This window comes from Lathamus discolor, chromosome 2 (assembly GCF_037157495.1).
Source record: "Lathamus discolor isolate bLatDis1 chromosome 2, bLatDis1.hap1, whole genome shotgun sequence".
NCBI classification, from domain to species: Eukaryota; Metazoa; Chordata; class Aves; order Psittaciformes; family Psittacidae; genus Lathamus; species Lathamus discolor.
The window spans coordinates 57,379,078-57,394,377 of NC_088885.1; the positions used below are offsets into that span (position 1 = coordinate 57,379,078).

At 41.5% G+C, this 15,300-nt stretch overlaps 1 protein-coding gene across 1 annotated transcript in view; it reads right to left on the bottom strand.

Moving 5' to 3' along the window:
- Positions 1-15,300, bottom strand: part of OBSCN (obscurin, cytoskeletal calmodulin and titin-interacting RhoGEF) — a 185,376-nt gene that overhangs the window by 75,751 nt on the left and 94,325 nt on the right. Inside the window, exons 57-66 of the mRNA XM_065666939.1 lie at positions 14,396-14,662; positions 12,935-13,207; positions 12,143-12,409; positions 10,676-10,942; positions 9,848-10,117; positions 8,776-9,042; positions 7,645-7,911; positions 6,537-6,803; positions 5,596-5,868; positions 1,852-2,118 (exon numbers count right to left, since the gene is read on the bottom strand). Of these exons, the coding sequence (XP_065523011.1) occupies positions 1,852-2,118; positions 5,596-5,868; positions 6,537-6,803; positions 7,645-7,911; positions 8,776-9,042; positions 9,848-10,117; positions 10,676-10,942; positions 12,143-12,409; positions 12,935-13,207; positions 14,396-14,662 (2,685 nt within the window). The remainder of the gene's footprint in view (positions 1-1,851; positions 2,119-5,595; positions 5,869-6,536; positions 6,804-7,644; positions 7,912-8,775; positions 9,043-9,847; positions 10,118-10,675; positions 10,943-12,142; positions 12,410-12,934; positions 13,208-14,395; positions 14,663-15,300) is intronic.

The window sequence follows — 15,300 nt, forward strand, 5'->3', positions numbered from 1 at the left end:
CATTTTAAGTAGCGAGATAGTTTACAAATAACCATAAACCTTTAGGATGTCTAGTATTTAATCTAGGCTTCCATATGAAACCTGACTTCTGTTTTTACCAGTGAAGGACAAAAGGGTGGTGTTTATATGAATCAGGCTAATAGTCAATAGGAACGGATAACTCAGGAATATGAAATATAACCAAACTCCTTCTGTCCCACAGTAGGAAACACTTCCCACATATGTGCCAGGGAGCACAATCATCATCATAACTGGGGATATTTGAATCCATTGACAGCTCATAATGAAATCTTTCTACTTTTCTTGCAAAGCAAGTATGAGAGAATAGTATATCTGGCTAAACCATAGTGACGGTAATCTGCATTAAAAAGTCTGCCTCTAGGAAACTCACAGGAAGTTAAAATCTGTATTAACAGTATTTTGCATGGTAGATTTCTGAATTATTACAAAAGCTCTGTGATAATGTATTAGGTTTATTTTCACATGCGTGTGTAGTGAACTGTGTGGTCAGAGACATGCATGTATCTCCATAACCATTTGCATGCATTGGTTGTCATTTCTATCAGACTGATACAAAATTAAATGTGGGCTGCTGCATGCCAATATAATTCCTGTCAGATCGGCTACATGGACAAACACATGCACAACAGTGGGAACACACGCTTGGGTAAATACAGTTTACACAAATACCAATACCATATAATGGTCAGCATGATCTATGATATAAACCAGTGCTCTGAGACATTCCTGTTTAGGTTTCTGTAACTATTATCTGGAATTGTTCTGATCAAAAAGAAAAGAAAAAAAAACAACACCTGAACAATTTATTTAATAGGAAAAAAACCCACCCATTAATTATTAAAAAAAAAAAAAAATCTGTATTTTATAATAATAATATTTATAGATAGTAATGAGGGGTTTGTAAATCCTTGGAGGAAGTACAATTTTGTTAGAACAAATCCAGGCTGTTTATTTGTGCACTATTTGAGTGCTGGTTTCCCTAAACACAAAAAGCAGCCAACTGTAAATCCAACCTCCTATGGGATGCTTTTAGATTACATTCATTAACATCTTTTAAAATTCCTAAAATGGAAAGTGCCTGCCAATATAGAAAATATTATAATAAATAGTACCCTGCTCTTCTGTACTAACAACTCTGGTTAAGCAAGAAGAAGCAATAATTGTCACAAATATTCAGAAATCAAATAAGAAGTATTGCTTCATTGATTACATTGACCCACCTGCTGACCAAACACAATTATTCCATAAACAGCAAGGGGAAGAAAAAGAAACATAGATATATAAAACCATAATCTTATTGTTAGTATTTTTATTTACTGTTTCTCAGGGCCCTCACAAATGCTGATGCCAAGTGAGAAGGAAGGTAATGCCCGTGTGATCAGTATTTGAAATAAGTAAAATATTAAGATACTTTAGCTTAGTTGTAAAGAAAATGAATTTACACACTACTCATTACGGAGTGTAAAAGGCACTCTGGAACAGCAAAAAGTACTCTGATCATTCTTTTGGACCAACATTCATCTGTGATTTTGCAATAATTCAGCAGGACACATCCCACTGCACTGATGTTCCAGTTCATTGTAGAAGAGGCATAATGTGCAAGTGCTGTAGTAAGTGAGCGTTAATTAGAACTAAGCTTCAGTCAAATGCTGCAGTTTCATGTTCAGTTCCCATTAACTCCCAACTACTTTCATCATCGTTATCAGTACTGGAGTGGAAACCAAAGAGTGGGTATCTTATGTGTCACTTATTGAGAGGTGCTGCCTTGGTTTTTCCACCTCTTTTATTTGGAACCCATGATAGTCTTCCTCCTTGGCTGGAAGACCTCACCTTGAACATCAAGTGTAGCCATCACTTTAATGCCTTCAGCTTCACATGAATAGATGCCAGTGTCTTCTGGTACCGTAGGTTTAATTGTTAGCATGCTTACATTCCAGTCCTGATCGATAATCACTCGCTGCCCATCTGCATGTATTTCCTGATCATTTTTCTTCCATATGGCGTGTACTGGCCTAGAATATTGGCATATGAACTCTGCTGTGCCATCTTCATCAACAGTTATATCCTGCATGGGACTGACCACTTCAATGGTTGGATCTGTTAACCAACACGTCAGGAAGGACATGCATTAGTGGATCCTCATGGACATTGCAACTTAATGGTTTTTGACAAGCACAGAGCCTGTGAGGAGCAAGCAAAATGACAGTGCAAGCAGGAAGCTGACTGGGCACACTGAGGATTAGCAGTTTAGTCTGTGCTTGTGTCAGCATCAAGCAGGATTGAAGCAAAACTGGTACATTAGAATATAATAATCACGCTGGAAAATGGGCCAACAACAATTAAGGCTTGTGCTTTAACAGTCCTGAATATGAATTTCTGTGCATAACATCTGCTAGAGTTCACTTATTTGTTTCTCCCAGCATTGCTGAAATCCTCTAGACAGGAAGCACTGGATGTGAAGCACTTCTGCTTCCCAGAATGTGGCAGAAGCGCATGTGTGAGACAGAGGACTGCAATGAATGGGCTGCTGTGAATGGTTCTTGCAACTCTCAACCTCACACAGCAATAGGAAAATGCCACAATCTCTACTGGAGGACCTGTGTAGGAGCAAACTACAACCACTCATTGGAAAGAAATGCAGTACTCAAATGCAAATACTCATTCCTGTCCTGTGCTGGCTATATGTCAGGAGTCACTGGCAGAATGAAGAGCAAAGACCCAGGACAACTGTAACAAAAAAGGAGCACTTTGTAGGACATGGGTACTTATTGCTTTGGTTAACCATGTGCTCCTCTGCAGCAAAGACATAGTTTGGGGGAAAAGTAATATGATTTTCTTTACAGCAGCTGAAGGTAGAGTTGTGGCATAAACCATTGCAATCCCAGAGAGCCTATAAAATACCAAAAGCAGATGGGTATGCAGCTTCTCTGAAAAGGTGACATCCATGAGGGTGCTTTTAAGCATGCAGTCTTTCTCTTAAAATACTAGTTCTGCTTCTTGGGAGGTAGCTGTAGTGCACAGCAGGTATATCTAACCTCAAAATATTGTGAAAGCACCCAAGGAGTTCCTCCTGAGAAATCAAACTGAACCACCCGCATACAGCTACAATACATATGCTAAGAGAAAAATCTCAGGGAAATACAAAAATGGAAGTCTCTTTGCAACATCCTTCTCAGCAAACTATGTCAACTTGCCCTCCAAATTGATAGGGCTATAATGGGTCATAAAAAGATGACAGAGAAACCTGATCTATGCCCTTATCTTTCAAATAGTTGTTCTGATCATAAGCAGCTATAATAAACTACACTGGACCTCTGTCTGGAATGCTCCTCTTGAGACTGGTGCACCAGGCTGAGGATTTGGGATGCTACTAGCAGACTTTGGGAAGCAAAGATGGTGTTGCAAATGTCTTTTGTAAACTTGCTGCAAGGCTTGATCCTGCTCCCTAATGCTTCCTCTGTCACTTTTCTGCCATGTGTGTTCATGGAAATGAGGCATCAGTGGCAGATTGTGGGTATGTTTTGATTACACCAGGATTGAAGAAGCCAGGAGGTATCCATGCAGCTCGGGAGTAAAATACCATCTCCTTTCATAAGATGCAGATGTGCTCCTCACAGCAAATGTCACCTGTGGTCTTGGAGAAGGAAGGTGTCCTGGTTCCATTGTCCCATTGCTCTTTGCCACTGCTAGGCTAAGACCTTGGTGGTTCACTGATGCAGAATGGCAGAAAGCTCTTTGGGATTTGGAAGCTGGCATGTACACTGGAGCCTGGAATTCCCACACTGCCCAAAAGGGTCAGAAGGCAGGAGCAGCTCCTTCGACCTTTTCCATTTTCACACACCCACACATGAAGATGCCATCATGCTGTGCTACTGAATGAATGCAGTTGTAGGGCAATGGTATTGTGAAGGCCCAATAGGGAAAGCTGTCATAAGGTCTCACTTGCTATAGACTATATCCAGTTACAAGTATGCTTTACACCAGGAGAATGGGGCACATGAAGTAGAGAGAAAAACAGTTTGTTCCTTGATGAAGAAAAAGGCATGGGCAGCTAGACAGACTGAAATATACCTAGGTCAGTCAAAGACAGATCTATTTTTAAACTTCAGGACAAAATAAAGTGCATTAAATTGGCTGTTAACACAAACACAAATTTTACTTTCCTATTAACTCAGGTGTTACTGAGCACAGTGTAACTGGGTTGTTATTTAAGTATCTTTCACATTCTTATCCGTTTATAGTCACATACTACTGTGATTCATGTTTACATTAATGCAATCCTGCTTAAATAGAAGTAGAAAATATCCACATACAAGTACTTGCATGAACTGTGGGGTTGGCCTAAATGACATTCAGAAGTCCCTTCCAACATCAATAATGTTGTGATTCTGTGCAATGAAAACTTCTCAGGAACCCTAATGACACCTAATGATGCATTTATTTTTAATTTATGTTTTAGGCCCAGTGGAGTTCTTTGCCTGGATAGCTCAGAACCAGGTTCTGTCTCTGAAAATGTGAAATTCGAAATTGATACAAATGGACATGGGATTTGTGGGGTTTGCACTCCATGTTGTTGCTGCTTCATTCTCTTATTAGGAAGAAGTGAATTTGGCATTTTATCTGAGAGCTAAGTACAGAGGGCATATATAGAGAAGGAAACATCAACCACCAAATACAATCCCATGCTGTGGACCATTCTTATTACAGTAGACCAAATTATGGTCTATCATATTACGGTAATCCAAAACCAGGACAGACAGTTATAGCATTGGTGTAGATTTCAATAAAGAACTCTTAACCCTTCATATCTCCATTATATATAAATCCATTTTCCAAGCTAGGAATAAGTATTACTTTTGTCTGAAAAATAAAAGCTTTTCCTGATGGCTATAAAAGGACTGGATGTGAAGGAGCTTGCTTTGTCAAGTCTGGAGCTCAGTGTTATTTGCAGCTTGTGGCTACCCTTACCAAATCAGAATATTTATCTGATAGACCAGAAAGCTTTACTAGTGCAGTGATGACCATTACTATTCTGGCAGTCAACAAACCAGGCTCATTTTGTCAGTGTTACCACAATGCCCTATACTCTTTGGAGCCATCAATATAACAGACCAAAGTCTTGTCTTGGGAACATACTGAGCTCAGCACCAGTAGCCTAGTCATGGAGCAGCTAATTTTGTGAATTCCCAGCTACATAATATTTGTGGTATTAGAGAAATTTTGTGCTAATTTTGTGAATTCTCAGCTACATAATATTTGTGGTATTAGAGAAAGAGTTGCAGGGGGAATAAAAGAAATCGGGTGTTACCACAGTGATTTATGTTCATCTCTACTTAGAAGTCAGGTGAAAGCAGCAGCCCTGATCCTGCAACCCTTCCTCACCTGAACCACTCTAAAAATCGATGTGGTTGTACCTCTAAGGCTTCTGGCGTAAGTAGGGGTGACTTGCAGAAGTGGAGGGTTGCAGGACACAGAAGAACTGTTAAGGGATTTGGTAAGGGTAGCCTGGAAGGCAGAAGCACTAGCGCACTGAGCAAGTCCAGAGGTGGCCATGTGTTTCTCTCTAAGAAATACCTTTGACTAATAATTTAGCTGTAGATATAAGGGACCCAGCTCTGAAGGTGACAGTGCCGGAGTCATGGCACGCCACGTCATTTAGGGTTAAAGTGTGGATTATCCCGTCCTGCTCAGAGATTTCAGTCACAAAGTTGTTGTGAAGGGGAGATCCATCGAGCCACCACTGCACGTTCTTCACGCCCGGGTGCGAGAGCTCACAGGTGAACGTGGCTGACTCTCCCACAAAGACGTCTGTGTTCTTTAAACCAGAAACTATGACTGCTGCTTCTTCTGTATAACAGAGCAAGAGAAGGTGCCAAAGGAAAACAAAAGGATAAACATATACATGTCGCTTCCATCAGACTAGCCCAAGCAACAGTGCAAGTTGTCCAGAAGAATTAAATTTGTAATCCTGTTCCAGGGAAAAAAAAGAGCTAAAACTTTCCTTAAGGAATTTAGAAACCACCTTTCATTCTTCGCCCACTTGCAAGTGCAGTGTGTGTCTGCAAACACTGTTTCTTTGGGAGGAAAATTTACTCCGTGACCATGTGCGACCATACGCATTGACATTGTATGAGGTTGGAGGCAGAAAGGTAGGCTAAGATTTAAATGTTTACCTGCAGTACTTTAAAAGAGTACTAACAATATCAGTGATAGAAGCTGGAAACAATAATAATAAGAATTCCATGATTTTTTATGACCACTGCTCAAGCAAATAGTTTTCAGCAGTACTACCATCTACTATGGTACATGGTACGATCAGTATTTTGAACTACTTTAACTTGAGGTTGGTCCAACCTCAGCCTGGAGGTAAGAGTTTATGCCATCATTGAAATCAGAAAAGGAAATAAATGTCAACTGTTTGCATCTGAGACAAGTTTGGCCAGTTACTGTCAAAGATTTTGGAACAAGAAATCCAGACAGCAAAATCAGCACATTTCCACCACCTTTCACCTTACCTTGCACATACACAGAAGCTGTAGTGATCTCGTATCCAGTGCTACAGGTATAATCCCCACAGTCATCAGGCTCTACACCATGGATGATCAGCTCAGCAATTCTGCCTTTCAGCTTCATCTCATACTTGTCACTGGGCTGAATGACCACCGCTCCTTTTCTCCACTCAACAGGGGCATCAGGCTTGGAGATCTCACAGCGTAAGACGGCAGTTCCCCCTTCTTCAGACTCCACGTTTTTCAGTTCTTCATTAAACAGCACAGGTAGTACTGCCGTAAAGAAGCAGCTTCATTAGTGACACTGTTCAGAGGTGAGAAACTTGCTTGCAACTTCTCCAGCTTTGCAGTTCCCATCTTTCTGAACCACAATTTGCCTGTTGGTAATGCCAAGCTCAGAGCAGGATTTTAAGTTGTACCATAGCCAGATACTCATGGGATCAGCTGCTGATACTATAAGGGTGTCCACCGCTGCTCCATAAAGGATTGCCATAGGTCACAGGACCTCTAAGGAGGTTCACATGGGCAAACCCACAATTTTCAGTGTGAGCAGGTAGAGGCACGACAGTACCAATCACAACATTTGGACATTTAATGGCTGAAACTACACACTCTGAGCAGGAGCTCATTATGATTGCTAAACTCAGGATCTGAAAGTATGATCTTGTTGTTCAAGTCAACTTAGTACGATCAAGCACTCTTAGTATAAAATGAATAAAACTATAAAATCCAAAAACACAGCCACTAGAACAAGGCAAAGAGCCATAATTCTTGGGCTGCTCAGGCACAAATTTAAAGTAGGCCTATTCTAGGTATGGTGAAATACTCCAGTCTCTTACTGTTAGGCAACAGGTGTTCATTAGTAGCAGCTGAAATTTTGCTCTCAGCTCTCATGTGATGAAAATTGCAACTGCAGAAATAAAATTGAGTTTAAAAGGCACTAAAATCTTCTTTGAAGAACAGATTGAATATCAAAAAAATTCCCGCAGTTGTAATTCACATATTATTCACAAATTATGACTTTTTCATGATAACTCAGTGATAAAACTTCATATCACCCCAGTCAAGGGCAGCTACAGCCATAACTTCTGTCTTCAAGCAAGGTTTCTCCTACCTTTGACTTGCAATGATGCAGTGGTCTGCTGATCCCCCGAGTCGCATGTATAATCGCCAGCATCCTGAGCCTCAGCGTCATAGATGAAGAGCTCAACACGTGTCCCCTCTTGCCGGATCTCGTACTTGTCACTTGACTGCAGCACCCTATCTCCTTTCCTCCACTCCACAGGTGCATTGGGTTTTGTCAGCTCACAGTGTAGCATGACTGTGCCACCTTCCTCCACCTCCTCATTTTTCAGCCAGCGTTTGAAAAGCACAGGCAGGGCTTGAAAGAAGAGATGGTGCAAAGAGAAAAAGAAAAAAACGGGTGAAGAAAAAATAGAAAATAGAGGAATGTTTTACTTTTAAGGTACTGATAATGCCATTTATTAGGTTCATGCACAATTCTGGTTGCATTTACCTATGGAGATGGAGGCATCCCTGTTTCTGTCGGCATTAAGCCAGAGAAAGGAGGAGGAGGGAGAGGAGTTAACCAGCATGAAATATTTCAGTTCTACAGGAGCTGCATTTCCTTCCCTGAATTTTAGGCTTCTTTTCACAAAGAATTCCTCAAATAACTTCAGTAATAATTTCTGAAGCCCAGATGGTTTTTCGTCCCCAAAATATAACAATGGAACAAGATAAAGGCACTCAAAGAATATATAACTGCAAACTTAAGGCTTCAGATCGTGAAGCTAGGGATGAATTCCAAAATAATTAAGGCTGATAGGGCCTTATGTGGTCTTCCATGGATTCCCCCACTCCGCTGGATCCCAGTTCCACAATCTGACCACCCCTTCATTGTGAAAGGTTGGGGTTCTTTTTCCCCAGTCTGGATTTCTCTTGCTGCAGCTTGCATTTGTTGCCTCTTATCTGTTTTCTGAGCAAGGAAAATCTGTCTCTCTCCTCTGTAGACCCTTATTAGGAAGCTGTAAACAACAGCAATGAGGTCCCCCCTCAACCTTCTCTTCCCTGGGCTGAACAAACCCAAATGCCCTGTCCTCTCCTTATATATCATGTGCTGCCCTCTGACAAACTTTGTGGCCTCTACTGCACTTGCTCCACTACCTCAATGTCTGGTTTGTACCACAGAGCTCCAGAAATAGACATACACGTCTCTCACCACTACTGAGCAAAGAGGAAAACATACCTTTAACCTCTAGCCTGGCAGTGGTCTTCCCATCAGCTGTGTGGCAACTATACTCCCCTGAGTCCGCATGGCTCAAATCATGAATGACCAGCGTGTGCACATTCCCCTCCTGCTTGATGCTGCACTTCTGGCTGGAGCGGATCACTGATGTGCCTTTTTTCCACTCCACTGGAACATCAGGCTTGGACACTTCACAGGACAACTGAGCTGTGCCACCCTCCTGTAGCTCCAAGTTGTGGAGTGCCTTCACAAATGTGACTGCAGCAACTGTGGGGAAGAGGATACCAACACTGCTGCAACCGCTTAATCCAGCATTAACCCCAGATCGGAACTGGGTACCTATTTGTAAGAGCAAGTAGTGATAGGACAAGGTGGAATGGCTTTAAACTGAAAGAGGGTAGAGAGGGTAGGAAGAAATCCCTCAGTATGAGGGTGGTAAGGCACTGGCACAGGCTGCCCAGAGAAGCTGTGGCTGCCCCATCCCTGGCAGTGTTCAAGGCCAAGTTGGACGTGGCTTGGAACAACCTGCTCTAGTGGAAGGTGTCCCTGCTTGTGGCAGCGGGGGTGGAATTTCATGGTCTTTAAGGTCCCTTCCAACCCAAACCATTCTGTGATTCTACAGTTACATTTTGAACCAGATTAAAAAGGAGAAAACAACATAAGGTACTGACATGGCTCATCTTTCAAAACATTCTATATAACTTAAGGGAAAGGATTTTCAGAGTTTTCACATGGGTTTTGGAGTAAGTATGATCTAAACCCATCATAAGTAGGAGATTAATTCAGTGCATATTCTGGACATTCTTTAGATTCTGACATATTTTAGCTGCTTGTTTCAGGATAAATTGGATAGTCTTCGAAGGATGTTTGCTTTACTCCTTGCACTATAAGAAGGGCTGAAACGACTAGCTCAGCTGAATATCTCTGACTGTTAAATGCCTAAATTAGGTTAGCAGAATCTCCCAAAATATCCAAGACCTCTCCTCTCAAATGCACCTCTTCAGAAGCTACAGTTATGTTGACAGTGCTTCCGAGTACCTGCTCAACCCCTCTTCCTAGGAGGGTTCCTCACCTTGGACTGTTAGCTGTGCTGTTGAGGTATGCTGTCCCACTTTGAAACTGATGGGCCCACAGTCTTCTAGTGTCACCTTCCTCAGGATCAAAGTGTGATGAGTCCCTTGGGCTCTGATCTCATTCATTTCATTAGACTGCAGGGGAACATCGCCCAGGAACCACTGAGCTTCTTGAGTTGTTTCCCGGGACAGCCTGCATTCAAACACTGCATCTTCTCCTTCACGCGAAGTGACATCCTTCAGCATCTCCACTATGGTGGCTGCTGGTTCTTTATGGAAAGGTCAACAGAGTTTGATATCTACTTTCAAGTGATGCTTCCTAGGTTAAATATTTTGCTATGCTCTTTCTTGGCAGTACTATATTATTTGAAATAACAACCACAAAGCACTAAGCACTAAATGCATAGAAATGGAAATGTACTTACACGGACATGTAGTAACATTACATTCTTACAGATGCATAATGCATGTGTGCATATATATTACATGTATATATATGATAGTCTATAGAATATGCATGTTCTACTGCGTTGTGTGCATAATAAATATAAAATACATATTTATAATGCAACCTGTGTATTGTGAAAACATTGTCAACAGATTTTAGTGGGTGACATTAACATTAAACCACAGAATCATTGAATAAAGACTCATTTCAGATCCCTAGAGATAACTGACTCAGTTCTTATCCCTTTGAAATCACTCTTGTGTCTGAGATCTCCATGATTCAGTTTGGGCATAGGACAATGTCTGGCTGCCAAATTGCCTAATCATGTGCCTATGCCAGAGTACCAAACTGTTCAGCCCTTCCCCATGCAAAGCCCCACCTTTCACAAGCACAGATGCAGTAGTTTGCTGGTCCCCTGTGTCACACGTGTATTCCCCAGAATCAGCTTCACTCAGGTTGTGAATTGTCAGCTCAGCCATAGATCCAGCTTGATTCATCTTGTATTTGTTGCTTGGTCGCAGCACTGTCCCGGCCTTCTTCCACTGCACGGTGACATTTGATTTTGAGATTTCACAGCTCAAAGTGATGGTGCCACCTGCGTCAGCTTGCTGGTTCTGGAGTGGTTGTGTGAAGGTTACTGGCAAAGCTATACCAAGATAAATTAGAGGAAAAAACATATGTTACGTTGGTGGCTGTGTCACTAAGTCTTGTGTTTAATGCAACTGTGGTGCTATTACAAAGTAGGTCCAAACTCAATTCCAAAATTACTTTAAAGCCCAAACAAGGAATGACAAAAAGTGCTGGGTTTCCAGAAGCACTAAGCACTCTGCACTCCCCAGGAGTCACTGGACACCTCTGAGAATGTGTTTCTTCTTACACAGAAGCAGTCATGGATATGGACTCTTGAGGATCTAAGTACAGGTATCTCCAAATTTCCAAAGGCACAACCCAAAAGCCTATGCTTGATATCAAAGTTCTTGGGTATTTGAGAGGGTGCATGGGGAAACATTATATAATGACAACTGGACTGAGAAGAGAGTTGGACGCTGGGAATCTGTGCACTGATGTGTATCACTGATGGTTAAGACAGGGTTTTGATGGGTTGACTTACAATGTGCCACATATAGAAGTTTAGCTCCTCTTGGGTTAGGACAGCACATAGGGACACAAACAGACAGCCACCATCAAAGAATCTGCTTAAACTACAACTGCTCTGGTATCATTGAATCCTGAAGTTAGTATGATAGTAGGCAGGGGTGTGCCCTTCATGGGAGAGCCTTTAAAGTATATTTAAAAACATGGCAGTTCTCAAAAACATCCCGGCTCCTCTTTATCTTTACTGCTCTTATAACTCAGAAAAAGTTGCCTTAATATTGCATTGGTACCAGAGTAAATTTTAAATAATTGACATATTGGCACATTAAACCTATTTTTAAGACCCTAAGGGCTGGAATTATTTAGATGCCTTGCTCATCAGTTGGAGTTGAGTGCCCAAGTAAGCTCTGAGCACTTTACTCTTGTGCACCATTTTCCGAGGTGGAACTTAAAGGCTGGTTAAGCATCAGAAATGGACTTATGCTAATTTCAGTTCCAGCCTTGGTTTTCTGAGTGACCAGAAAGAGGCTCTTGGGTCTAGAATTCTGGAAGCAGTTACTGCATTTGGATCTCTTCATGTTTATTGCTGAGGACTCCACAGGACTTAACTTCTGAAAGCAAAAGGACTTAGCTGCTTTATGCCACCAAAGCACATGTGAAATCAAGGACAGTAGATAGCACCCTCTTGCTAGTACTAAGCTAAGGAAGTGGAACAAGTTTCTCATCTTAAAAAGAAACCAAAACTACCTACCTTTAACAGTTAAAGTGGCTGTTGTTTGTTCATTTCCATTATCACAGGTATATTTGCCAGAGTCTTCTGGGTTTAAGCGATAAATCTTTAAAGTATGGATTGTTCCTTCTTGTCTAATTTCATACTTGGAGCTCGGTGAAATAACTTGAGTGCCCTTCTTCCACACCACCACAGCATTAGCCTGGGAGATCTCACAGCGGAGGACGGCTGTTTCTTCTTCCTGCAGTTCTATGCTCTGTAATTTCTCCTTAAAGACTGGAGGTGGCACTGAAATTACAGGCACAGAAAAGGCATTTACAGTCACCTTTATCTAGTGTTAAAGCTACAGTTTGTGTATTAACCCCTCTTTCATTTCTGTGTTACATATTGCGGGGTTAAAACAAACTTCAAAGAGAGAAGAAGGATGCTTGACTGAAAATTTCTTCAAAACAGTGTTTAGAGAAAGAAAAAAGAAGTTTTTCCTCCAAAGTAAAAAAAAATTAAAAATTAAAAATTAAAGGGGGAGAGGAAGCAATGAAAAATAGAGATCTTTCCATCCAACTACTTGAGCCAATCCAGTAATTTCTTTAGAAACCAGTTGGCTTTGAGACCTTGGTGACATATCTACTGTCTATCCATGGGGATGACAGTCTATGAGACCACATCAGTATATCATGTATGCTCTGAAGCATAAGCACCCTACTCACATGGGTTAACAAGGGGTGAATGATGACCTTGAATTATATTAACATAAGCAAAAATTCACCTTTTCTCATCAATCCCAGTCCTTTCCCACAACACAGAGGGACTTACCTTTTACCATGAGCTCTGCTGTCGACATGTGGGGTCCCACTCGGAAAGTGACAGTGCCAATGTCCTGTTCAGTCACCTTCCTTAATGTTAGAGTGTGAATCTTTCCTTTTTCCACTGAGATCTCATTCATTTCATTATTTTGCAGAGCAACATCCTGTAGCTTCCATTCAACATCCCTTGCATTCTCATGAGAAACTTGACACCGAAATGTTACATCATCCCCCTCGAACACCACCATGTCCTTTAGGCCACTCACGATGGTTACGTCAGGCTCTGTAAAGAGTCCATCAGTCAAGCCATAAAAGGGGAAACATGGATCAAATGACAGAATCATTTAATGATATAGGTTGGAATGGACTTCTGGAGGACATTGGTCCCACCACTGCTCAAAGCAGGGCCAGTCTACAACAGGTTGCTCAGTACCTTGTCCAGTTGAGCTTTACCTCCAAGGATGGAGATAGTGCAGCCTCTCAAATCATATTTCAAATTCTACTGGCTCACTACTTTCAGTGTACCTGGTAACATGGCTAATATTTTTCAGTCAGTGTTTTTATCACTTGCCCTTTCTCAGAGATACATGGCATATTGATTTTTATTTTACTTTTAATTAGATGTTTGATACTGTAATTGGGTGATTAAGGCATAAATGCCAGATGCCAAAAATCAAGATTTTGAAATTTGTTACATTTGCACTTAGGTATCTTCAGAGAATAACATTAAAACCTGATCCCCTCTACTGTCTTTTCAGAAACAAAATTACATATACTCTGTGCTGATGCTCCAAACTGGCTGGCTCTGTGCTCTCAGCAGGATTTGCTGGATTAGCGTGAGCACATTTGCACTTCACTTAGCTTGAGTCCATCTTCCAGGACAGCTGGCCCCTGTGGATCTGTGCAAAGATCATACAGACTGCAACAGGCAGAAGCTTTGTGTACCCTGAATCTGCTGGAGAATACCAGAGGAAAAGCAGTGCAACATTCATCTGAGCAAAGACAGTGCATATTCATGCAACTGAGGTCACCATCTGCATGAAAAATGGTGCAGCTGGGCATGATGTTTTTACAATATCGAGTAGCCTGGAGAGATGCTGGTGGTGGTTGTTCCACACTTGTGGTCCAAACTGAAAGCAAGCTCTGTCTGTAACAACACTAAGGCCAGATGCAGTTGCCATGTGACTGGAAGCTGGGAGTGAACCATCTGTTCATTCACATGCATGTAATGTTAAACAAATATTTCAAGCCATGAGTTAAAAATTACAGTTGCGTTATCCACTCCTGTCCACAAAGCAAATCTTTGCTTTGGTCCATTCACTAACCATGACTTTTTTTATGATACCCTTCCTATGCTCTGTGTTTATCACAGTAGTTTGGCACAGTTATTTATCACAATCGGTAACAATTATGCTGCAAAATCTTAGCATCCAACAGTGAAAACCCCCTTGCCCCAATAAACATGTCTTGCCTTTCACAGTCAATTTTGCAGAGCTTGTCTCATCTCCAGCCTTGCAAGAATACTCCCCAGCATCACCAGGCTCCAGGCGGTGAACACGCAGCTCACGGAGGGTGCCATCCTGCCACATTTCATATTTAGAGCTTGAGTGAAGGAGGACTCCATCTTTCCTCCACTCCACTTCAGCTTTGCTAATAGAAATCTCACAGCGCAGCCTGGCCGTTCCTCCCACTTCCACTTCTTCATTCTTCAGCTGCTGCTTCAGACGGGGTTTGATGGCTGCAAAGCAAAAATTAATATGTGATGCATTAGTTTGAATGCCAGGTCTGCACAACTAAGCATGAGGCACCTGGGGCCTGCAGAACAAACTCGCATTAAGTGGTTATACGATGACAACCCTTTTTGTTCTATAAACAGATCTACATTCTGTATAGGCATACAAGGAGAGGATTAGAAAGTTCACCAAATATGTCTGTTTCCCACGAAGTCAAGGGCATCCACATGACACCCTTTATACCTCCGCTCTGAATACTGGAAATGCCAACACGTATAAAGACCTAAGAAAACCTGGTACTTTCTGATTAAAACTAGCATAAAATCTATTAATTTTTATAGAAATCCTCAACACTGTAAAGGATTTAAAGCTTCAAACATATTTCTGATTTCTCTGCTATCTTTTCATGACCCTAGATGATCAACAGTGAGTCCTTCCAGATGACGCAGAAATGGACCACATTTATTTAAGCAGGGCATGGAACAGCTCAGACAACAGCTTGTCACTGACGAAAACAAGAAGGGAATATTCATCACATATGTGTGACAACGGTCATGAGAATGAGAATCTCAGTGCTTGTAATTCCTCTGTCTAAACTCTATCATGATTCATGTAAGGCAATCACAGGGCTCTTTCACTTGTA